Raw genomic sequence first — 24228 nt, 5'->3', positions numbered from 1 at the left:
CAAAGACCTTCGTGGATTTGTAATTATAATTACAATTGATCATACATTGTCATTGTAATATTTTATTCAAGAATAAAGTAAAATTTCTTCGATAAATTCCATTACTTCTCTCTTAATTGTTCCATCTAGTATTTTCAATCTCCCTAGCAAAAGGCTTTACCTTGCTGCAATTTCTCTGTTACTTGAAAAGAAGCACACTCTGTCTTCAAATCTGACTCAAGGCGGAAAATGAAATCTTATTTCAAAAAAGAAAAAAAGAAGGAGATTCTAGTTACACCTAAAAATTGCTATTTGTACCTCAATTACTAATTACACCTCTAATTCTCTTTTTAACTATTTGAAGTTCTAAGTATAATGGGAGTTATTCAGGTAGGATATTGGGAGATATTCAGGTGTCTCTCATGTTAGTAGAGATTCTATTCTTGTTGTTCACAAAATGGCCAAGCTAGCTTTTAGTACTGGTCTTAGTTATATGAGTTTTTTTCACCAACAGTCCCTCAACTCTGGTGTACCTACCAATGTAATACCTCAACTCTTAATCGTACCAATGTGATACCCAGACTCTAGTATTGCTATCATTGAAGTACTTCCGTTAGTTTTTTTTAACTTTTCTGTTATCTTGGTGACGTGGCAGTTACGTGAGGCCCACAAAGAGGGTTAAAAGACAAAATTAACCTCATCTGAGAGGAGCAATGTTTTTCCCGCCCTTTACCTTGAGAAAGACACCCAACAATTCCAATTTTGGCGCCAATTTTCCCTCCATACTCCTTAATTTGTGTCTCTTATCTAAACTAAAGAACTACCGCCAACCAGTCGACTACAATCTGATAAAACCTAGATCAATCTCATTTTCTATTTTTACCCTAGCACTTGTTAAACTAACAGAATAAATATAGAAATTTATATGGAACATCTCATTTCCACAATCTCATAAGAATAAAAACACATAACTTAACGAAATTCAAATACATGTTTAAGTACCATTAGTTGCCACCTTTTATGTTGATCTGCCATGATTTTTACTTGTAAGAACTAATGGTACATGTAGTTGAATTTCGTTAAGCCAGAGGGAATAATACCAGCAGATAAAGCATTGTACTAATGGTACTCAAAAGTTCTTACAAGCAAAAATCATGGCAGATCAACATAAAATGTGGCAACTAATGGTACTTAAACATGTATTTGAATTTCGTTAAGTTATGTGTTTTTATATTCTTATGAGATTGTGGAAATGAGATGTTCCATATAAATTTTTATATTTATTCTGTTAGTTTAACAAGTGCTAGGGTAAAAATAGAAAATGAGATTGATCTAGGTTTTATCAGATTGTGGTCGACTGGTTGGCGGTAGTTCTTTAGTTTAGATAAGAGACACAAATTAAGGAGTATGGAGGGAAAATTGGCGCCAAAATTGGAATTGTTGGGTGTCTTTCTCAAGGTAAAGGGCGGGAAAAACATTGCTCCTCTCAGATGAGGTTAATTTTGTCTTTTAACCCTCTTTGTGGGCCTCACGTAACTGCCACGTCACCAAGATAACGGAAAAGTTAAAAAAAACTAACGGAAGTACTTCAATGATAGCAATACTAGAGTCTGGGTATCACATTGGTACGATTAAGAGTTGAGGTATCACATTGGTAGGTACACCAGAGTTGAGGGACTGTTGGTGAAAAAAACTCTAGTTATATTTGGTATGGAGTGAATTCTCCGGATGTGGAGGCTCTCCTACAATCTATATGTAATCATTAGTTGTTCTTAAATATTTATTCGGTCTAGTTTTAAATATAAAAAGCTATTTGAAGTTCTAAATATACCTCATGTTTCTTACAAAAATGCCATCAAACTACCTATCTCTCTGGCTATCTATACATCTACGGTTGAGCTTTATAGTTTTTTTTTACTGTTAGCTCTATATGCACCTGTGATCAAACCTCTCTCTCTCTCTCTCTCTCTCTCTCTCTCTCTCTCTCTCTCTCTCTCAGTGTTATCGTAAAACTGTCTAGTGATTTACCTTTCCAATCAAAATTTAACATGCAATATGTTCTAACTTCGTGATAAAAACAAATCTCACTCTCTCAAAAGAAAATGTGAACTGTGAACAGAATGTATTCACGTCGGACGAAACTGGTTAATTAGCCATCGGAAGAAACAAGGCAAAATGCATATAATTATTACCCGGACATGATCATAACATAGGAATATTACCCCCATGTGTTCCCCATCGAACAATAAATGATTAATCAACATCAAAAACAAAGTTTTATCACGTGAAAATAATGCGGTCAAAAACACAAAGACCGTGTGGCTTGTACAATGTTCCCATTATAATAAGAAATCAATATCTATTGAATGGCGCGAAGCATATCTAATGAATTGGATATGTGACATGCTTTTACTAGACAAATTATAGTTTTTGGCAGCAAAGGTCGTGTGACACTGATATTTTTAATACTTTGTGTATAAAAGTTGAGCTTACAAGTACCGAAAGATATCACAGTTGATTAAAGTATCACAAGCCCATTTTCAAATGGAAGAATCGAAATTAAAATATAGACAGCCCCTGTAGTTCTTAGAATGATGATCATAACATAAGATGATCTCGTCAATACTGGTTTTGATAATACTAAATCTTTCAAAACTTGTATCTAAGGAAATGGATAAGGAAGAGCCTGGGAATGTCACATTCATGGGATTTATGAGAAACAGAAATGTGAGAGCCATGAAAATATATATTACTTTTTTTTAAGACATTCATTTAGATTGCAAACAATAAACAAGGGTATATCTCTATATGTCATCTGCTACCATCTACTTAGTATAGATAATGATTCACTACAAAAATCAAATGACACATATCTCGTCCATTTATTTAAGCAATAAACACCATACTTAAAGAAACTCTATGATTACTATAGGAAATATAATTAAGACAAGCATGACATCCGGTCGAAACAAGCTCGACATACTAACAAAACTGCCCCATAAAACAATCTACTGACAAAAAAAAATATCAAGAATATAAAAAACATAATTGCCCATAATGGGCTTAGGGGAATTAATGGAAATGCCCTACAGATTATTTTCCCTTCTATTTTGTTTCCATCCAAATACTAACCCTTTGTTTAGATACATTGGTACATACTTTACCTACTAGGCTACTACACCTGAAATCAAACAAGTGTCTTGTCCTTCTTCAAGACACTAAACTAAATAAACACATAAAGTAGTTATTAATTGAAGTCTCTAATCATTCAATGCTTAACTTCTCATTAAGCTACGAGCTTAATTTATAGCGGGTTAATGTATATGTTTTTAGAGCTCGTCTAAATATATGTATGGCTTACAGAAGGGGCATATGAATCATGATTGTGTGTTCCATTGATATTCTTTGGATAGTACATTCAAGAAATAATGTGGATCCTCATCTGTAATTTTATTTCTTTGCCAAGTTTGCACTTCATTTGCTTCTATACATTATGGTCGGTACTTCAATAGTACATATTAATTATTGCGTAAACAAATTTAGATCCTCGACCACGAAACAAGAAAAGTGAAGACTGAACCTAGATCTTTCAATATAATGATGAAGGTTTGTTGGTGAATGAAGGAGAATATGTGATGATTGTTAATCACCATTGCAAATTTGCAAGCGAAACTATTTCCCGAGTACGGAGGAGTACCCAAGGTATTCTTAAGGTTTCTTAAGAGAGCAACCTACGCTGCGGTAATTACAGAAATTAGGCCCTCGTCTTTTGGTTTGCGGAAAGTAAACATTAGGAAAAGAAATGATTCATTTGTGTGGGAATGTAAATTGAGGAGAGTAACTTCTTTCCGAATGGAAAAATATGAGGGGCGAACCCTTCTTTCGTGCAACAATGGGTAGGGAGGAGGATGACATCAGTTTCTGGTGTTGGGTATAAAAGGCAAAAACTACCAAGACTACATTAGGGCCACGCGTCACGCTATCGCTCACCTTCAGATGGACTCTGCATCAAACTACCTTCAGTAGGGGGGGCACGTGTCGCCCTCGAAGGGACGAGTATGTGAAATGCCTGATATAACCCCACCGTGACTCCGTTAACGCGGCCAATCGGCCTCCGTCACGAGAGGGGCGCGCGTGTAATTGCATGTCAGGGGTAGGTCGGTCAGTCATAATGGAAAACCCTGCGCGTCGACAGGTTGATTTTGTCGTCTTGTGATGATTCAGCTGGAAAAGAAACAGTAAAGTAAAGAAGGAGCTGGAGCCCCTCTTTTATTTTTTTTTATGCTCTTTCAATTAATTTCCCTTTGACCCACTCCCCTCTGCAAAGTCCCTGCCTTTTACCATTATCTCTCTTTTACCTCCCCCAGATAATTACCATTTCTCTGTAGCCTTGTGATGACAATGATTCAATTAGATTTACTTTTCCATCTTTTCACTTTTAGGCTCGGTGATTTTAAGCATTTGGATTATGAAATGCATGCCATATGGTTGGTTGCAAAGGACGAGAGAAAAAGAGTTAGATATGCAATAGGGTTAGCACTTAGTATTGTATTAAGAAATGTTGTATTTGAGGCGAACTATAAGAATTATAGGCAATTTTATATAAAAAAAATGAGAAAAAAAAATATTAAAATTAAAACTCAATTGAACGACAATATCTTCTATTTTCGTTCGTGTTTTTACATATATTTTAAAAAATACCAACACAATGCACCTTATAAGTTATAACACAAAATGAAACTTTCGATACCGATTGGTGCAATTTACTATATCAGATTACTAATATTCCCAAACTGTTACGGCAATCGCAATCACTTCATAGTCGTTTAATGTTTCTTATAAATAGCTGGTTACTAATCAAATTTTGAGCAAGCCGGGTTTGTTATCATTTATTTACCAAATAATTACATCCCCGATTTACTGAAATTGGTCTATTTCTGGACGAAAGTGGTCCGAAGCCAGTAGGTGATGAGGTGGCGGCAAAGGATGAATGTAGTACAAAAGGTGGTAAAATACGTACCACGATCCAATTCTGTGGGCAAAAATTCATGACCCATTTCAGTCATTTGATTTATTATTCTAGAGAGAGAGAGAGAAAACACACAAAGAGGAGTCCGAGAGAGAGAGAGAGAGAGAGAGAGAGAGAGAGAGAGTCTGGAGAGTATTTCAGAAGCTCAGTGCTTCCCTGATTTTGAGGTAGGGAGAGACTGAGAGGGGTGGAGTGCAAGTTTCACACACAGAGACACACCGCTTGTCAATAACCAACGACTCTTTTCTTCTCTCTTTCCTTTACTTTACTTGCAATTGGCGCCTCTCTTTAAGATTACCATCCATCCTTTCATCTGTCTCGGGTTTTCCAGAGCTGAAAGTGAACAACAAACCAGGTAGGTTTTTCTGATTCTTCTGCATTCATTAGTTTCAGTTCAACTTCAATGTTGGCTTTTTCTGGTTTCAATTTGACATCTTTTGCTTTCTGGGTTTCAGAAAGATTTGAGCTTTATGGTTTTTCTATATGGCATTGGCTGTGTTCTTGTTCATGTTTCATCTGAGCTTTGTTGGGATTTGTCTGTGCACTTTTGGGGAATTTTTTTTCCAGGTTTTTGTGACTATTAAGTGGATGATTATCTTGGTTACTTCACTTATTTGATTTATAATATTGAGGATTCGAGGGATTCACCCTCTTTTCCCAATCTTGATTTTAATTTACTGTGCCAAAGATAATTAATTTTCCACTTTACATTTGATTTGACATTTCTCTGTCATTTCAGACAACCCTTTAATGCTTTGTGTGAGTAAATGTTGGTTGATATTATTGAACCACTACCAGATTTCTTTTCATCTCAATCTATGTTGAAAGGTTCTATGGTGTTTGTTTTGTGCAATGTAGCTCATGGATTGTGGTGTTCTTGATGACTATAACCTATTGATTGTGGAATAATTCTTGTCTTGATTTGAAGTTTGTTGATTTTTTAAAAGAAAAAGAGGACTTTTTGGTGCCCGGTTTGGGATTTTGAGATCATGCTGAGGAAGAGAACCAGGTCAACTCAGAAGGTTCAAGATCAACACCAAATGGGGCATCTGCCAATTTCTAATGCTGGGTCTGAGTCACATTTCCGGGGTGATGTTCTTGGATCGAATCCGAAAAGCAACGCTTTTTTCACTGTCCCTGGTCTGTTTGTGGGGTTGGGTCCTATAGGTTTTACAGATTCTGATTCAGTTAGGAGCCCAACTTCGACTCTAGATTTCAGGGTGTTTTCCAATCTAGGCAGCCCCTTTAGATCCCCAAGATCACCTCTTGATGGGCATAAGAGGAGCTGGGCTAGCAGTAAAGTAGGCTTAAGCATTATCGACTCCCTTGATGATGATGTGAAGTGTTCTGGGAAAGTTCCCAGATCATCAGAGAGTAAGAACATTCTTTTTGGACCTGGGATGAGGATTAAAACCCGGGATTCTCAATCCATTACAAATTCTATTGGGTCACCTAAATCTTTGCCCAATAACTATACAATTTTCCCTCATTCCAAAGACAAGACTCCACTGGAGAGTAGCTCTGATGTTGTTTTTGAAATTGGAGAAACCCCATCAGAGCCTGAGTCATTTGGACAGATAAGGTCTTGCTCATTTGATTCTGCTAGGACTTTTTCAACCCTATCAGGTTTAAGCAAGCTTAACCCCAATTCCACTATTGGAAATTTTTGCTTGGAGAATTTAACCAACCCTCAATTTATTGAAGGAAGCCCCAACTCGACCACCCTAATGAATGTTGGATCCACTTGTTCTGGCAATGGGTTTGTTGGGTCTCTCTCAGCTAGTGAGGTTGAGCTTTCTGAGGATTATACTTGTGTGATTTCTCATGGTGCCAATCCCAAAACAACTCATATCTTTGGTGACTGCATTTTGGGATGCAACTCTGCAGATTTGAGCAGTTTTTCTAAGCATGAGAAGATGGAAATTGGATCACCTCAGCTGGCCACAAGCTTGGGGAGTTTTGTTCAATACTCAAACAATTTTCTGAGCTTCTGCCACTACTGTAACAAGGAACTAGAAGAGGGGAAAGACATTTACATATACAGGTATAAAGCAGACACATCTACTAGGAGTACTAGCCTATTAATGAACAAAGCTTTGTCAAGTTGTTTTGGGCTTAAGTAAATTTATATCATTTGATTTTCTGCAGGGGCGAGAAAGCATTCTGCAGTTTGAGTTGCCGCTCTGTGGAGATTTTGAATGATGAGGAATTGGAAATGTGCAATGGTGATTCTGCTGAAAACCCTCTTGAGTCAGATGATGGCAAGGAACTTTTTTTTGAAACTGGCCTCATTGCTGATAATTAAGAGCTTTCTCCATCACCACTACCACACCATGTTTGATGAGACCTGTTATAGAAGGCAGACACCCCTGATCATCTGTTTACGAAGAGCTGTTTGTGTGCATCACGTGGCAGCCATGGATGATCGTTTTGTACATGTTTGCGTTTGTTAACTATGTTTCAGCTTTCATGGTCCTGGTCGATGATAGGTTACTAGTTTTGCTTTACATAAACTAGACATTGATGTATGCCATCAGAGTACTATATATTACTGCCTTTAATTCATGTGGAAGGGTGAAAGCCTACTTTCTTGGCTTCCCCCCATTTTTACTACTTCAACCTTGGTCTTCTGTGACAAGAGTTGTGTAATCATGAACTGGTTTTTGACTGAATATATAAAGTACTATTGCTAATACATACAACCTGTTTATTTTTATTTTTATGGAATACATACATACAACCTGTTGCCTGTTTGAGATTTTGTTGATTACCTTTTGGAGTTTTAGTGGAGACTTTTCTTGCGTATTTTGCAGATTATGTTGATTTTGGTTCCCTGGTGTGTCTGGCGGACCGAAAGAAAACAACTAGGTTTCCATAATGATAATGTTGATGCTCCTTCTGGCTTTTCTATCCTACATCGCATCCAGCATTGCATACAGTCCTGCAGTTTGTGAGGGTTGAGAACTATATTCTGCTGCTCACAGATCCCATCGACTGGTTTACTAAAAGCAAGACCTGTAAGCAACATTGTTCAGAGGTTCTTCTCTATGACAGCAGACTCTGCTGATGGCTTGACTCTGGTTGAAGACTTCATGATTAATTGTTAATTAGACATACTATTCGCTTCAGCCAAGTTCTTCCACAATATTATGCCCAATTGTAAATCGGATTCAACTCAACTTCATATTACGTGGTAAAAAGAACAGTCAAAAACTGATGATGAGCTGAGGATTTCAAGATCTTCTATCTCATTCCTTTTCTTCTTCTACATATCACGATGTTTGCATATAGTATTTTAGCAGAGTAAATTGTTCACAAGTGATATGCTTCACATCTCAATCTTAATCGTCCAAAAGTTCCAGGGTTCAAATTGGCTGAAGCGAAAATTGACCAAGTGGAGGTGTTTTTAAGTATCTGGCACGGGTCGTTGATACCATCAATGGCATGTGGGATTCTTGAAGCTTTGGACAATCGCAACTACCAAGTTAATTGTGAAGATTACTCTATTGTCGCCCTCAGTATCTCTTCATTATGGACAGTAAGTGTTCCTGGCTCACTTGTATTCAGAGGGGTTTGGTTTATAAAGGCTCACTGATCAGTTTTCCAACTTGCATCAATATTTTGGTGACATAGCTTGAAGCCTTGAAGCGTCTGTAGTCTGAACATGATAATTTGAACTCAATGACTGATATATCGTGCATATATCATGTATGAGTAACTTAATGCAAGTCTGATACATTGTATGCTCGAATGTTGAGCTCTTGAATAGAATGTAAATCAGCTCATTTCTTTCTTTCTTTCTATCCATATAGGTGATCTAGTGCATTTCTTTTCTCCAGCGTATTGTGAATTATACCAGATCATGGATATCATCAGGGTAAAACCAGACCGCAACAAATGAAATGCAATGAGAAACATGCTTTTCACTAAATTGAAGAGATCGATACAAGGAAAACAACGCGAGAACATAGGATAATACAATTAAATAATAGTCCAAGCTCCGCTGGTGATGAAGTGCTCGCGCACGACTGCAGCAGCAGTCTCAGCCAAAGCCACTGCAGATGTGCAGTAACGGCGGGGACCCATTTTGATGAATGCCTTCACTAGATGAGGTGCAACCAATAGCCACTTTGTTCAGCCTCTTGTTTGGCGGGTGTTGTAAGATTTGCAGTTTGAGCATTTCTGGGCCACAATGTGAAACTGAACCTCTGAGCTCTTCCCGCAGTCGTTACACAGAATTGAAACCAGTTTATTCTGATAGGGCTCGGGCATTGGCGTAGCTGCAATCTCTACATCATATTTCTCCCACACTTTCGACATATCACAGACCGACTTGGAGCACAGAGGGCAAGCATATCTGCCACCAAACACAAAAATGTAAGGCAAACATACTAGAATATTTCTTAAAATGCTCTAATAATCAGAAATCAAAGATCAATAGATCATATACTCACTGCAGATGGTCTCTCATCTCTTTCAAGCAATATTTGTGAATGGTATGTCCACACGGCATCACCGTAACATCATTTCTTGAGTCGAATAAGAACTGCAGAAACCAACATGTATGTTATTTCGGCACGGCACATTCAATAGTAACAGGGTATTCAGGAAAAAGGTGAAACCAATCTCAAGAATCTGCAAACACTATTTTTACCTCAAAGCAAACTGGGCAGTCATGATGCATTGCTCCTTCCACGCAAGGGTGACTGTTTTTCAACAGAACTGAGTAGCAACAACCTAACAATGAAACGGAGGTCAGTATTTCTACTACACAAACAATATATCCAATTCCCTAATTTTTAAAACAAGACCCCGAATCAGACTTACCACATTTGTGGCAGTGAAAGAAATTGTCGCTCCCCCCAACTCTGTAGAGAAGAACACAAGAGTAAACAGTGAGTTAGCACCACAATTCAGAATCAACAAATAAAGAGGATGAGGCAGAGATAATGTAAGGCACCAACCTGCAAATCCCACATCCATCGCAATGGTATTGTCTCTTGGATATCTGCAAAGAATGCAGAAATGATGTTCAGCATCAGAAGCAAATAATGATGAAGTATCACGGTTCCACATGCAAGGTGAACTCCAAACCACACATAAACGGCCAATAAAAAACCAAATCATTCTCTAATCACCCAAAATAGTATGCTTCGATCTCATGTTAAACGGTTCTGATAAAGTTGGGAACTTACATCATCATCAAATAGCTTGCATGTCTCACAGAAGTATTTGCCCATACACACACCACAGTTGATACAGACTTGTTGAGCCTGGTAACAGAAGCGATAAATACAAGAGGATTCAGGAAAAAGCAAAGTAAAGATCTCAAGTTATATGTGTTAAACAAATTATCAGCAACCTAACCCATAACTAGTTAATTACTGGCCATCCACCGTTAAACACATTCTACATAATTCTAAGGCGTGATTATATTTATTAAAAAACTCACCTCTTGCTCAGTACCACAAAGTGAACATATCACCTGAAAAGATATATACACACTTCGTCAACTCTAAAGCAGAAGAGAATACATATAGTTCATGAACAAAGAAAACCAGGCAAAGGTGATGAACATACTCATTAAAGGACTTACCTGTTTGACTTGATGACGAGGCATGTCATGTCTTAGTTTTGGATCAACTTTGATATTGTTCTGCACACCAATACAAATTCAGTAAATGCTCATAGTAAAGTATCATCAGGCACTATAGTTACAGATACAGATCATTCATATGCATAAAGCAGAAGCTAAATAGTTTGAATTCTAACCTTTGCATCATTATGGCAATGGCGACAATCAACAATTTCATTGCAACAAGGAGCCCTAATGCGGCACCTTCGCCTATAATGTGGACATCTGCAAACAGAAAAAAGAAGTGCATCATTTCTCCTGGCAGAATTAGAAGAAAATAATCTGCGAGAGAAATAAGAAAGAACATTACCCGTACTCTGTGATTCCTCTATCTAAAAATTCGGTGGACTTTCCATTGTCCTTTTTTTCCATTGTAGGCATGCCCTTCCCATTTGATGGATGAGAGCAGACATCCTCCATCAGCATCCCTGGGGCCATTATATGTCACCTTCTCAAAATGTGTGACAGTGCTATAAGCTGGCAAGTGGCAACAAGGCTAAAGCACCTGCATGTATTATACGAACACTTGTTAAACACCTAGGGACTGTTGCCAATCAAGCCAGGCACACATCCCATGAAACTGCTTGCGTCTACACTGCTGAAGAATATTGGAATCAGCAACAACAAAATCCAAATCAAGGTTGAACAGCTCCAATCTGCATTACTCCAAGAGGAGGATTCATCAAAACAAGTAGTTCTATAGGAACCCAAACAATAACTACAATCCAGCATTCAGGATCTCCGGGGCTTCCATCTGTTTAAAGTAAGCAATACAGTTGCATCACTTGATTTCTTGAATAATTCCTGGAACCAAATGCAACTATACTGGCACACCGAACTGAAGCCCCAACCTATGGTAAAAGAAATATACCACACGATCAAATGTGTTCTAAATAGTTGGAAGAAAAAAGTAATAGACTACGAGATGGAGAATCTGTAGGTTTAATAGGCAGGACACCCCTACCTCAATTAAAAGTTCCGCGTTAAGCCACCATCGAGTAGTGCACTCACCAAATAGGCACACTTAAAACAACGCTATGTTTCCATGATAGTAGATAACACCCCTTTTAACAACCACAATATGCCAAGTAAGACTAAAACTTGATGGGTTTCCAGGTAATATTCTCTCACTTTCAACTTGATGGTAACTAAAAACAACTGTATGGAGGGAGGTTAGTTAGGACCAAAGGGTTTAATCCAAGCATGAGCATGAGAACTCATTAACCCAAGAAGAACCAAAGACACCTTACCACCATTCATTCGCTACAACTGAGTTTGATGGGTCTTACGATCAGTATTTTCATAAGGGTGCAGATGGGATAATCCAAAAGATACCGTTCCCTGGTAAGTTTGCGGTGTTCAAGAGAAATGGGTGCGCGACAATATGAAGATGTAATTTTTTTCTTTGCCTAATTCTAATGTCTTCAATCATCAGGATTATGAGAAACAATCACTTCTCTGTAATTGCCAATTTGACTTGCAGCAGAGCTATGATCATCCGGCAGTACAGAAAACCTCGAGTCCTATGCAGCCACTCATCCATATTCACACTTGATAATGAGAAGGAACAAGTCCCTCCTTCAATGAAATGAATCTTTCACGACAAAATTTTATGCTGCAAGGAAACGGGAGACTCGAGACACAAATTGCTACATCGATCCCTAGTTGAAACTAGACAAGTACCTAGTAGCTATATGCTCTCCGTATCATCACTAGCCAAAACCAAATGCGCAGAATCATCTATGAAAGATAACCAGGCCATATATAAGAAAGTGTGATTCAAAGATAAAAATTCAAAAAGCCCTAAACCTTTCCACCATTTCTCCAAGAAACACTTCATGTTTCAAGCTTCACAGAACGATCTCACATCAGCCAAAAAAACCAAGTGTACACATTACAAACATAAGTTAGGTGGGACTTCTTTCTAAGGTAAAAGTAGTACTTTCTAGCTCTTTAAATTACAAGATTTGGTAAGCACACAACAAGACCTCAGATCGAGATCATACCACAGACTCGAGCACCAACCTAAAGTTAGAAAGCTAACTGCTTAATAGACCGAAGCAGCTAAACCAGCAAATGATCACAGCAGCTAATCTAAGCTGCTCGATCTTCATTTTTCACATAAACTTTTTCAACCTAAATAGACTAACCAGTTGGCATTCAGGCACCTGAATCAACTTCATCAATCATCAACAAATTCAAATCACAACCAATCAAGCAAGCAAGAAGCTCAATCAAATAATGCAATCCAATCACATTCACATCAGCACACGCAATGCATCAGAACAAAAATCCATTGCTAATCAAGCAAATCAAAATCAACACCCACAATTCACAGACACACACACACAGAATTAGCACAACCAACTCACCTATACTAATTAAGAACAATCAACCAAAACACATGCAGTAATCAAATAAAAGAGCAAATACGAACGCGTAAAAGGAACAACGAACTTTCAAATCGGTCGCAGCAGTCGCCGATCCGAACTCGACAACTGGCACGAATTATAATCCGGAGCTCCGATTGGTATCAGAATCAGTAACAGAGATAGAGAAATGAAGGAAAACGATTTACAAGAATATGAGAGAGAGAGAGAGAGAGAGAGAGAGAGAGAGAGAGTGTGTGTGTAGAATTCGAACGGGAGCCAAATTTATATAGAGCTATCTATCTTCGAGAGCATTCGAAACTGGCACGAAAACCAAAGCTGTGGACAGCTCCACCTCCCGGTACTTTTTCTTCCCCTGCGCGCGCGTCCACTGCAGTGTCGCATTGGACGGTTGAGATGTGTTTTTGATTCAGTTGGGCGGCTGTGAGAGAAAGACGAGGGGAGGGTGACCGGTGTGGTGGGGTTTTAAAAAAAAGTCGGTTACATTATTGAATTCAACGCATCGGCTTGACACGTCACTACTGAGCTGGAGATGTGATTGCGTTGAGGTGAAACGACGACGCGTGGCACGTGGGTTAATCATTACACGATTACGTGGGATCTGATAGGAAAGATATTTTCTCTTCTTTGGTAAATATCTCCGGTTACATTATTTGAAAAGAAATTAAGGAGTCTAATACACGCACATAATTTCCATTTGTGGAATGAAAGGTACGTGTGATTAAGTTCCTCATTGTATGGAATAGGATTATGCGTATTCTTATGTTATAGCTTTCTTCACAATTTGAAGTTATCCTTACTAGGATATTGCTATATAAATTTAGACCAATGACATAACAAGAAAAATGATGTTAGTTGATGGCATGGTAAACCAATGGTAGAGTCCGGCGTTGAAAATAGTAAAAATACAATTTCGATGAATCTTATCATGCTTATGCTTGTGCCTCAAGAAAAACATTGCTAAGCTATCTCATTTTCCTTATTCGTTTTAAGGTTATCATTTGGATTTAGTCTTCCTTGTGTCATTGTTACTTGAAGAATGCTATGAGCAACCTCAAGCTTATCGAATAATAAATGTACTAAAACTGATCACACTTGTTTCAGGGTTGCATGTGTGTGACTTTGAAGCCTGACCCGGCCCAAGCCCAGGGATTGCTCAAACTCTCGGGGTGAGGAAATGACTGTTGGTAAATCCAAGGTAGGTAAAATTGTCCGATCATCACTCTGCCTTTCACACACTCCGGTCTAACTGCATGACTTTGGGAGTTAAAATAGCTGGTCTAACTATTCCTCTTGAAACTCTCAATTCAGCAACGAATTTCCGATAGGATTTCTTGTTCCATGACCACGTAAAAATGGGCCTCCAGGGTGCATGTTCTAATCACAATATCACATTATACAATAAGGTTTAGGATCTTCGAAGATATATCCCATGACAGTGTGACACAATCACAATCTGTCGAAGAGCTGAACAGGTCCGTATGATGAGAAAGAAGCGGAACTGCCCCCAGAAAACTGTGCTTCTGTTCAATCTCAGCTGCGACAGACTTGTCTTTCCTTAGCATGTTTCGTACGTGCTCGAAAAAATGTGCCTCCCTTTAAACATTCTCCACTGAACAGTGCCTTGGATTTTTTCCCAACTTAAGAGTCCACCCTTCTTCAGCTTTCATATACAGCAAAGGTTTAAAACAGCAGAACCCTATAGATGTTATCTTGTATGTGATGAAGGGAAAGATTGATCACACTCACATTGCTCTCATACTCCTCTTTTGCATCAGAGGTGCTACTACTGCCCATGTACCCCATATTAATCACAATGCAGGCTTAACAGACTCGCATGTCAAGCAAAGGCAGCTCCTTCACTACAAAGACAATGATGGTTCCAGAGGTGAGACAGTCCCAGTCCCATCCTCATTTATTTTTCCCAACCCTAGAATCAGGACTGCTTACATTGCCCTCCAAGCATGGAAGCAATTAGCCATGCTCTCAGACCCTCTGGGGTTCACAGCCAACTGGGTTGGATGCGATGTCTGCAACTACACCGGAGTTTTCTGTGCTCACGCTCTGGACGACCCAACAATAGAAACAGTTGCTGGCATCGATCTAAACCATGCCGACATTGCCGGGTACCTCCCAGAAGAGCTTGGCCATCTTTCGGACATTTCATTGTTTCATGTCAACTCCAATCGTTTCTGTGGCACCGTCCCAAAGAGCTTCAGCAAGTTGAAGCTTCTTGACGAGCTTGATCTAAGTAACAACCGCTTTGCTGGGAAATTTCCTCCTGTAGTTCTTCAACTGCCAGCACTTAAATACCTTGACCTTCGGTTCAATGAATTTGAAGGTAGAATTCCCAAGGAACTTTTTGATAAGCATCTTGATGCCATCTTCTTGAACGACAACAGATTCACCCATGAACTGCCAGATAATCTAGGAAACTCTCCAGTTTCAGTTATTGTTCTTGCAAACAATAAGTTTCGTGGATGTTTACCGGTCAGCCTTGGCAACATGTCCAAAAATTTAAACGAGCTAATACTCACAAGAAATGGTTTGCACTCCTGTTTGCCAGATGAAATAGGAATGCTGAAGAATCTTACCGTGCTAGATGTGAGTCATAATGATCTTACTGGGGAGTTGCCACACACACTAGGTGAAATTTTGAGCTTGGAGGAGATGAATGTGGCTCACAACAAGCTTAGAGGGACTATACCAGGGAACATTTGTGGACTTCCATATCTGAAAGATTTTGGCTTTGGCGACAACTTCTTCACAGGTGAGCCACCAGTGTGTTTAGATTTAGAACAGTTTGATGATAGCAAGAATTGTTTGCGGCGAAGGCCAAAGCAGAGATCCATGTTGGAATGTAAATTGTTTTTGTCCAAGAATGCCAGTTGTAGTTCTTCTGAATGCGAACCATCACCATCACCATCATCGCCTTCTCCATCTCCTCCTCTACTACCACCACAACATTCTCCTCCACCACCGCCACCACCACCTTCTCCGCCACCACCTTCATTGCCACCACCTTCTCTGCCACCACCATCTTCTTCACCAACTCCACCACCACCCCCACCCCCAACCCCACCATCTCCTCCTCCACCACCATCACCACCGCAAGCTTATCCGCCGCCTTCAGTAAACTGCATTCACACTCCACCTCTATCCCAACCAAATTCCCTGCCACCCCCTCCACCAAGTCCTCACTACCATTCATCACCAACCCCGCCATCATCTCCACCCCAATCTCTGCCTCCATCAAATTCTCCCCCACCACTATCTTACTCAACCCCACGTTCACCCCCTTTACCTCCTTGTAAAGAACTTCCTCCACCTCCTTCTCCACCACCATGTCTGGAATATTCTCCACCACCTACTCCAGCATGAGAAGATGAGATAGCCTGTTGCCACAGATTATTGCTGTCATACCCCCACCATTTTACTAGTGAATCCTTCAATCTTTTTCCACCTTGCTGACAGCTTAGACACGGCTACAGTTTAGTAAGCTGATGACCTGGAAAAGCAAGGATGTTCAACCTCCATGACCTGGAAAAGCAATTCCACATCCGGTGTAAATTGTCATGAATTCTTCATCTCTACAGCTGCAAACAAAGATGCAGGGAACAACTGAGTTTCTTATTTATTTTGTCACAAGGATAAGGTGAAAAGAAGGGGAATGAGCACACACGGAGAGAGTAGGGTTTTACTTATTTATTTAATTGTTTAAAACATCTACATTAGTAGATAATAAGTTTGGAGGATAGAGTAATAGATGCTCGGCATATATTTATTTTGTAATTCTCATATTTTCTGTTCAGGAAGATTCTGTGTAGTTAACTCTTTCATATTTATAGATTGAACAATATCATAAATCTCAACTCATTGTGATTCTAAAGGAATTATTCTTTGGTTATGTTGTCCATTTTATGCAACTACTTGTTATTTAAACCTGAATGGTACTGTTGCAGATGAGTTATTAAACCAGTAAACTTACTACAATGTTGATTCTGAAAAAGAAAAAGAAAAAGAAAATCAGAGGGATGATTAGAAAACAAAAAATCCCAGGGTCAGACATGGCAAAACCTAAAAAAGGGGTGACCAGGTGAGTGACGAAACAATTTTTTTTTTCTTTTGACTAAGGGCTCTTGACAGCAGGGCACCAAGTAAGGCATGAAACCTCTGTATGTAAGAGCCATCAAGTGGGCAATCAACCTTGTGTAGCAAAAAATTACTGACTTAAACAATAACAAGAGCAAAATAAATTTATGCATTGCTTTCAGCCAGCTACTAAACTTGGTATTTAGGTGAAACTAAGTTTCTAATCCTAATATTAAAGGAAACCACTAATGAAACATTTTACAGCATGTTACTGTGTCTGGTTTTGACTTAAGAGTCAGTTCAATGTCCTTATTTTTAAAAAGTAAACGACATTATGGAAGCTTGCACGATTATCAGAAGTTTGAAAGCAATAAAAACATACCTCTGCAGTGTCACAACTGAAGTCTGTCAGTACAGGTTCAACACATGTTAGCTTAACATCCTCGATGAAAGCCTGGGCATATATGAGAATCTCCTTTGGATGGCCTACTCAAGGGAGACGAGGAAAAAGCATATTGTCTGCTACATTAGAGTTAATCTCTGAAGGTAAAGACTGGAGCAACCCACTATTGGATAAATCTTCCAAGCCTTTGATGTCCTGTTGCAAGCGGGTTGCATGTAAAATAGCATGATCAAGAACTACAGGATTATATGGGGGATTTTGTAGAAGGGTAAGCAAAGTCTGCCTATAAATTTGAGCAGCCAATAAAGGTCGAGCGACTTGCCGAGTTTTACACAAGATTGCAACCTTAATAATATGCTTACAGATATTCCTCAGCATTGACCAAGGGCAATCACACAAAGAGAATTCTGAACCTGGGTTCCATATCGTGTACGCCACGTTTCTGTTTGATTGTGACATGACTTTTGCATACTGTATATTTTGCTCATCAATTATAACATCAACATCTACAATCTGCAGAGCCTGATACCAACAATTGGTTAAACAAGACTTATCTCTCAGGTTTTCAAAATACCCAGTCTCTAGGCTATATTGATCCAACCAAAAGGATGATTGGAATTCAGTTGTAAGTGTGTGGATTAACCAGTCAACTCTTGACCAGGAGTTAGCATTTTGCTCATTGAAAAGCCTGGATTTCAACCTCAAATGATAGGACTCAACTGCAGCATTGGGCTCTGGACTGGCCACAGGAAGAGACCTTATACCATCGACCCAAAACTCTGCATAGCAACAGCATACATATGTCATAGTGCCAATACCAATGTTTCAAACAACAATTCAGGGCTGGTTCCTATGTGGGTTGCTGGCTTCAGATTAATCCCTAATTCTATCAAGGCACTAGGTTCGACCAGCAACCAGATAATGGTCAGAGTGTTTCAAGACTCCAGTTTAATGATAGAAGCCATCATAATATTCACAGCAACGACTGCTTTAATCTTAATGTTTACATAAAATATTATCATGGTTTGGAAATCATGATTGCAAACTACTACAACCTAGTTCACATACCATCAACCATAACCGTCCTTCCACTGGGCTCGGGACAGGTGATGTAAATTGTGAAGGCACCCAAAAAAAAAAACACCAGATTTGAAAGAAAAAGGCCGGCGGTCTCATGAAGTTAAGCCATTGGTCTTTTAGCAGAATTCAGGTATGCTAAACCTGGCTAAGAGAACTTATGTACTCTTTGATGCATTAAAAACTGAAGCACAAAAGAGAAAATACCTATATTTGGTAACCATTGCCTCTTAAAGTAATCCATAAAAGCACATTGATCAACAAATACTTGCAGAAACTCTTCAATTGCATCCATAGCATTTGGCCCATTTCTTGTGCAAAACAACAACCAACCTAAGTGCTTAAACATCTCTCGCTGCACATCAAAGTTTCTGCATGTCTTTAAAATCCTTTTTATCCACGCACGCTGAACATGCCAGATGCATAATAAAACCCGGCATTGGAAAGCCTCTCTGCCAATAGAGAAAGAAACACAGTGATCTTTCAATTTCAAAACAATATCTATGAGACAACTGCATAAGTAAGTCTATTAGTATTACCTTATTATAGAAATTTCATAGGAAGGATCATCTACTAAAAAGGCATCAAGCCTCCATCTTGGATCCTTGGTTCGAATTCTTTCAGCCAGTAACCCCATCCACTTATGGATATCTTGACTATTGAAAGAAGATGTAATGATCCAAGCCACTGGAATTGCGTTCCGGGGTGGGTCGAAAAACTAGTAACGTAAACAATGGATACTGAGCCAGAAGTTACAAAAGTTACAACATCTAATAGTACAGCTAAGAATTCAGGTAAAATGTTATTTTCAGTAAGCATTAAAAGGATACTGCTGCGTATTCATCAAAAGCGGCAAACTTTTTCTTAGTAAACAACAGACTAAGATTTTGATAAAACAAATGACCTGAACTCCAAACCAGCATTGCAGTAATTTTAGGAAGGAAAGAGTATAAATTACACACATGTGCCACGAGCTCATCATGCCAGATAATGTTTCTGAATTTTATGAGAAGAGGCCATTTTTTAAGTATCAAAAATTTCCTGGTGACATAATACTACATGTTTCTGACTTAATACCCTCAAAACAATTCTAAAAGTATTTTTTTTTGGGGGGGGGGGGGGGGTTTAGATAACTGTGTCTGTTAGCAAATATACTAAAACCATCGCCTTATTTGACCGCTGCAAATGTTATTAACATGGACATCAAACAAGTGTAAATCATGTTATCTCACATGCAAGTAAGAAGAAAAAGCAATCCATATACCTTGAATTTCTTAAACCCAAATCTTGAATGGAAAGCTACATAACTATTATGTCCATATTGGAGCATCTGCTGCAGCTGCCAATCCGTCTGTATCCCTAAGACAAATGATTCTGAACTGGAGCTTTCCTCAAAGTAGAAAACATGCTTACGATGGCGTTGAACCCAAATCTTTACACTGCAGTCATCATCTGCATGTAGCTCATGAGAAGAATTATGAATCAGCCTTTCCATGTTACGAACATCACTACGACTCAGAAAATCATCCCGGTTAAGGGGTCCTCCATGCTCCTGGACCAACTCCATGTGATGCTGAACTATATTGTCCAAAGGTATTCCGACATAAAGCATAGACATCACTTTCTGGCGTTGCTCCTCCGAAATTCGTGGAGCATACATAGCTCTCGTTCCCATAGAATCCCGATCAAGTATACCATGACAAGGGGCTCCAGATTTATCTACGTGTGTTCTCTGGTTATAGATTATAAGAGCAATGAGTGGCCGTGTATATAACCGTTTTACAGTAAAATGGCAGAGGCAGCCCCTCATCATGTGACGCCGCCCCGGCCTGCTCCCCTTTCCTGATGCAGGCTTCATCACACTAGAACCATCCACCATAGTTGAGTCACTTTCTCTATAGTCTTCAGGGCCATAAGAACACCAGTATCTGATGAGCCACCGTACATAAAAATCTGGTTCAGATTTATATCGAAGATCATTCCAATGCATTCAACTGACATATGTAATTATATCATAGCTAATAACAACTTTTCAAGTCGAAATTAAATTACTGAGCTTAAACATTTCTACGACAAAGAACAAGAAGAAAAACCAACAGGAACTGGAGTATAGAGACAAACACACAGTGTATATTCAAGATATCCATCGACCCTCGGCTTGCTCACACTCCCTTGAGCTCTCTCCCTCTTTGACTCAACACGAAAGCTAGCGGGGCAATCGGCATTCAAAGACTCTCCCTTGACAAAATCATCCACTCTAGCAAATGGAATGAGGGCAATATCATCACCGCCGTGGCGGACGCCTCCCACTTTCTCCCACTTGATCTGAGCAGCAGAGAACTCAGCACACGGCGGATCCTGCACTGGTAGATTAAGAATGTCCTCCATTCTTGCCATCTGTATCACCAAATTGAACATCAAATCACAACTCTGAACATACTTTCATACCTCAACATTGCACTGTTACTTACAAAAACCAAAGATTGTGATGAAAAGTAAAACCCTAATCAAATCATAAGCAAGTACAATGAGCTATGAAGAATTGGGATCAGCACTAAAATAGTCTAACAGAAAAGGCAGAGTAAGAAGTTGAAACCACTAAAAGAGTAGGAAATGAATTCAATTATTACCTTGTGGTCATGGCCCTTCATGGTTCTCCAAATCCGGAGATGAAGTAGAGCCTAATTGGTAGCAACTAGAAGACCCAGAAAGAAAGAGCAGCTGAGAAATAGAGGAGTGAGGCGAGGTCCTCCAGCTTTCAATGGAGCTCTTTCGGGTTCTGCATTCCTTTTCGTTCTGGGCCTGATTATAATTGGGCTTTTTTCGTTATAATGTCGGGACACTTTTTTAGCCCAACAAATTGAAATTGGGTAAATTCCTCATATAGTATCTGATGTTTGGCTACTTGAACAATTTAGTACCTGATGTATGAAAACTTGTGTGACTTTTTCACGTACTGATGTCAATCGTTCGTCAATCACTAGGTCTGCGGATCTATTCTTCTGCAGGTTCATCCTGGTCGACGCTTTGATAAGGATCTTCCTGCCATAATTCATGTTTAGAAGTCGGGAGTTTACTTTCTTACTTGTTAGAGTAAAACGGACAATTTAGTATCTAAAGTTATCAAATTTAGACCATTTTGGTACTTATGTCAATTTTGACCATATTTTCAGGGTTATTTCTGTCATCCTATCTTTACTTTATTTCATTTTTTCATAATACCTCCAAATTGCCTCTAAATTATCACTAAAAATTTGATAACTCATCCACTTAGTATCTGTGATGATTTACGTATATAAGTTTTCATAATGTAGCTATCAATCTAAATTAATTTTAATTATAAGTAATTTAAAAAATATATTTTAATAAAAAATTATAATTGCATAAAGGAAATTTATTTCCTTTGCATAAAATAATTAGGATACAATAAGTATATTGAGAAAAAATATTTATTTTCGATATATGCGAAGTATATGCTAAGTGGAATAGATATATTAATTTAATTATCTCCAAAAAGAGAAGCAATTATAGGAAGAAATGAAAAAAAATGTGAATTTAATGAGTTTAGGACTAGAAATGACGAAAATAACCCTAAAATATGATCAAAATTGATAGTGGTACCAAAATGACTTACAAATGAGAACTTCATATTCCAAATTGTCCGTTTTCATACATCAGGTATCAAATTGTCTAAGTAGCCATACTTTAAATACCGTAGGAGGAATTAACTAATTAAAATTTGGTAGAAAAGAGCCCACCATGAATTAATCCTCGCCAGTGAAATTAGCGCACACAGTTGCTTGAGGTCCGGTGATTGAAGACGACTAGCGAAAAACCAAAAGAAAGAAAGAGAGTGATCGAGACTGAGGACTATCTAGAAGACTGCCAAATTAAACAATCTTTACATATGTTGCAAAGATAATCATCAATAATATAGCTGCGGATAATCGCAATTTCATATATATTATTTTTGCCAATCCTAGACAAGCAACTGTCTTGTCATTTCTGCAAACCCTCACTGGCAATATTCAAAAATCAAAATGTCAACTCTGTTTAGATTTCCCCATGTATATATATATATATATGATACAAGTTACAGCTACCATTCACATATGTTGTGGCTATCTCTCACATGGAGTCCCAAAACCACCAAATCCCTCCTCATTCCCTTCCCAATCCAACACCGCAACCCAGTTTCCCGGCCAAAGTTGCCCACCAGCTGAAACACAATCTCATTTTCCGGTCCAAATGGGCCGAGTTGAACGGTGCAATAGGCGACTTAGGCACCTACATCCCAATCGTAGTGGCCTTAACACTAGCCAGAGACTTGAACTTGGGCACCACATTGATCTTCACCGGAGTCTACAACATCATCACCGGAGCCATCTACGGCGTTCCCATGCCGGTCCAACCCATGAAGGCCATTGCCGCCACAGCCCTGGCCAACCCGGATTTCGGCGTGCCCGAGATCATGGCCGCCGGAATCATCACCGGCAGCACCCTCATCGTTTTGGGTGCCACCGGTTTGATGCAACTTGTCTATAAACTGATCCCTTTGTCTGTCGTCAGGGGAGTTCAACTAGCACAGGGACTGTCATTTGCGTTGACCGCGGTCAAGTACATCAAGAAGATCCAAAACCTGCCCAAATCCAAAACCATGGGGGAGAGGCGCTGGTTAGGGCTAGATGGGTTGGTGTTGGCTATTGTTTGTCTCTGTTTCATAGTCTTTGTTAATGGTGCAGGTGAGGAAAGTCGCTCAGTGAATGAAGGTGAAGTTGAGGATGAAGAAGAAACACCTTGCAGAAAAAAGAGGTGGAGGGGAATCATAGCTTCACTACCTTCAGCTTTTCTGATATTTGTGTTGGGTGTGATTCTGGCTTTTATAAGGAAGCCAAAAGTTGTGCATGAAATTAGTTTCGGGCCATCCCCCATGGAGGTTGTGAAGATCAGTAAGCATGCATGGAAAGATGGGTTCATCAAAGGAGCAATTCCACAACTGCCGCTGTCAATATTGAACTCAGTGATTGCTGTGTGCAAATTGTCCTCTGATCTTTTCCCAGAGAAAGATTTCTCTCCCTCATCGATTTCGATCACGGTTGGGCTGATGAATGTGTTGGGTAGTTGGTTCGGAGCCATGCCCAGTTGTCACGGAGCCGGCGGGTTGGCCGGTCAGTACAAGTTTGGGGGGAGGAGTGGTGGGTGTGTGGCACTACTAGGGTCAGCCAAACTGGTGCTGGGTTTGGCTTTAGGGACTTCTTTGGTGACCATATTGAACCATTTCCCAGTTGGAGTTTTGGGGGTGTTGCTCTTGTTTGCTGGGATTGAACTGGCCATGTGTGCTAGGGACATGAATACTAAAGAAGAGGCCTTTGTGATGCTTCTTTGTACTGCTGTTTCACTAGTTGGTTCAAGTGCAGCACTAGGATTTGTGGTGGGGATGGTTGTGTATGTGCTTCTTTGGCTAAGAAAGTTGGGCTGCAATGACAAACCTAATTCTGTGATTTGGATGCATAATCCCTAGTCGATCATCATAATGTTGCATGGTGTGGCTAGACTTGTATGTGCTTCAAATATGTTTGCTTTTATGGTGCAATAAATTTGAAATTGTTCTGAAATGAGTGAG

At 39.2% G+C, this 24228-nt stretch overlaps 5 protein-coding genes across 6 annotated transcripts; 3 read left to right on the top strand and 2 right to left on the bottom strand.

Moving 5' to 3' along the window:
- Positions 1 to 5087: 5087 nt before the first annotated feature.
- LOC126784980 (FCS-Like Zinc finger 11) lies at positions 5088 to 7703 on the top strand. The gene is made up of 3 exons (XM_050510547.1): positions 5088 to 5363; positions 5956 to 7052; positions 7157 to 7703. Exons 2-3 carry the CDS (start codon positions 5998 to 6000, stop codon positions 7311 to 7313), a joined length of 1212 nt encoding a protein of 403 aa, XP_050366504.1. The 5' UTR covers positions 5088 to 5363; positions 5956 to 5997; the 3' UTR covers positions 7314 to 7703.
- Positions 7704 to 8911: 1208 nt separating this feature from the next.
- LOC126784981 (probable E3 ubiquitin-protein ligase RZFP34) lies at positions 8912 to 13247 on the bottom strand. The gene is made up of 10 exons (XM_050510548.1): positions 10954 to 13247; positions 10781 to 10868; positions 10605 to 10664; positions 10461 to 10493; positions 10204 to 10281; positions 9973 to 10016; positions 9836 to 9876; positions 9663 to 9745; positions 9463 to 9554; positions 8912 to 9365 (listed from the first exon to the last, which is right to left on the bottom strand). Exons 1-10 carry the CDS (start codon positions 11079 to 11081, stop codon positions 9143 to 9145), a joined length of 870 nt encoding a protein of 289 aa, XP_050366505.1. The 5' UTR covers positions 11082 to 13247; the 3' UTR covers positions 8912 to 9142.
- Positions 13248 to 13930: 683 nt separating this feature from the next.
- LOC126784979 (leucine-rich repeat extensin-like protein 4) lies at positions 13931 to 16418 on the top strand. Its single transcript, XM_050510546.1, has one exon. The coding sequence runs from the start codon at positions 14756 to 14758 to the stop codon at positions 16412 to 16414; it is 1659 nt and encodes a 552-aa protein (XP_050366503.1). The 5' UTR covers positions 13931 to 14755; the 3' UTR covers positions 16415 to 16418.
- Positions 16419 to 16486: 68 nt separating this feature from the next.
- Positions 16487 to 21301, bottom strand: LOC126784978 (uncharacterized). 2 transcript variants are annotated; one of them, XM_050510544.1, is made up of 7 exons: positions 21236 to 21301; positions 20731 to 21002; positions 19870 to 20533; positions 19145 to 19323; positions 18813 to 19057; positions 17508 to 18307; positions 16487 to 16629 (listed from the first exon to the last, which is right to left on the bottom strand). In XM_050510544.1, exons 1-6 carry the CDS (start codon positions 21254 to 21256, stop codon positions 17616 to 17618), a joined length of 2073 nt encoding a protein of 690 aa, XP_050366501.1. In that variant the 5' UTR covers positions 21257 to 21301; the 3' UTR covers positions 16487 to 16629; positions 17508 to 17615. The 2 variants fall into 2 exon arrangements, with proteins under 2 accessions (XP_050366501.1, XP_050366502.1); XM_050510545.1 differs by lacking the exon at positions 21236 to 21301 and having other exon boundaries at positions 19870 to 20558; positions 20731 to 20895.
- Positions 21302 to 22718: 1417 nt separating this feature from the next.
- On the top strand, positions 22719 to 24204 carry LOC126783554 (molybdate transporter 1). Its single transcript, XM_050509038.1, has one exon. The coding sequence runs from the start codon at positions 22738 to 22740 to the stop codon at positions 24124 to 24126; it is 1389 nt and encodes a 462-aa protein (XP_050364995.1). The 5' UTR covers positions 22719 to 22737; the 3' UTR covers positions 24127 to 24204.
- Positions 24205 to 24228: the final 24 nt, after the last annotated feature.

The sequence above is a fragment of the Argentina anserina genome, chromosome 2 (assembly GCF_933775445.1).
Source record: "Argentina anserina chromosome 2, drPotAnse1.1, whole genome shotgun sequence".
NCBI lineage: Eukaryota > Viridiplantae > Streptophyta > Magnoliopsida > Rosales > Rosaceae > Argentina > Argentina anserina.
The sequence above is the reverse complement of the archived record's forward strand: the minus strand, read 5'-3'. Positions and strand labels throughout refer to the sequence as shown.

Bases quoted from the DNA above. Each gene is read 5' to 3' on its own strand.
- LOC126784980 (XM_050510547.1), top strand. From the start codon at position 5,998: ATGCTGAGGAAGAGAACCAGGTCAACTCAGAAGGTTCAAGATCAACAC. The intron at 7,053-7,156 runs GTATAAAGCAGA...GATTTTCTGCAG, and splicing joins AAAGACATTTACATATACAG to GGGCGAGAAAGCATTCTGCA.
- LOC126784981 (XM_050510548.1), bottom strand. From the start codon at position 11,081: ATGGCCCCAGGGATGCTGATGGAGGATGTCTGCTCTCATCCATCAAAT. The intron at 9,877-9,972 runs GTTGGTGCCTTA...TCTTCTCTACAG, and splicing joins GATGGATGTGGGATTTGCAG to AGTTGGGGGGAGCGACAATT. The intron at 9,746-9,835 runs GTAAGTCTGATT...TTTCATTGTTAG, and splicing joins CTTTCACTGCCACAAATGTG to GTTGTTGCTACTCAGTTCTG.
- LOC126784979 (XM_050510546.1), top strand. From the start codon at position 14,756: ATGAAGGGAAAGATTGATCACACTCACATTGCTCTCATACTCCTCTTT.
- LOC126784978 (XM_050510544.1), bottom strand. From the start codon at position 21,256: ATGAAGGGCCATGACCACAAG. The intron at 20,534-20,730 runs GTGTGTTTGTCT...GTGGCTCATCAG, and splicing joins GGATATCTTGAATATACACT to ATACTGGTGTTCTTATGGCC. The intron at 19,324-19,869 runs GTATATGGATTG...TTACGTTACTAG, and splicing joins TTGGGTTTAAGAAATTCAAG to TTTTTCGACCCACCCCGGAA.
- LOC126783554 (XM_050509038.1), top strand. From the start codon at position 22,738: ATGGAGTCCCAAAACCACCAAATCCCTCCTCATTCCCTTCCCAATCCA.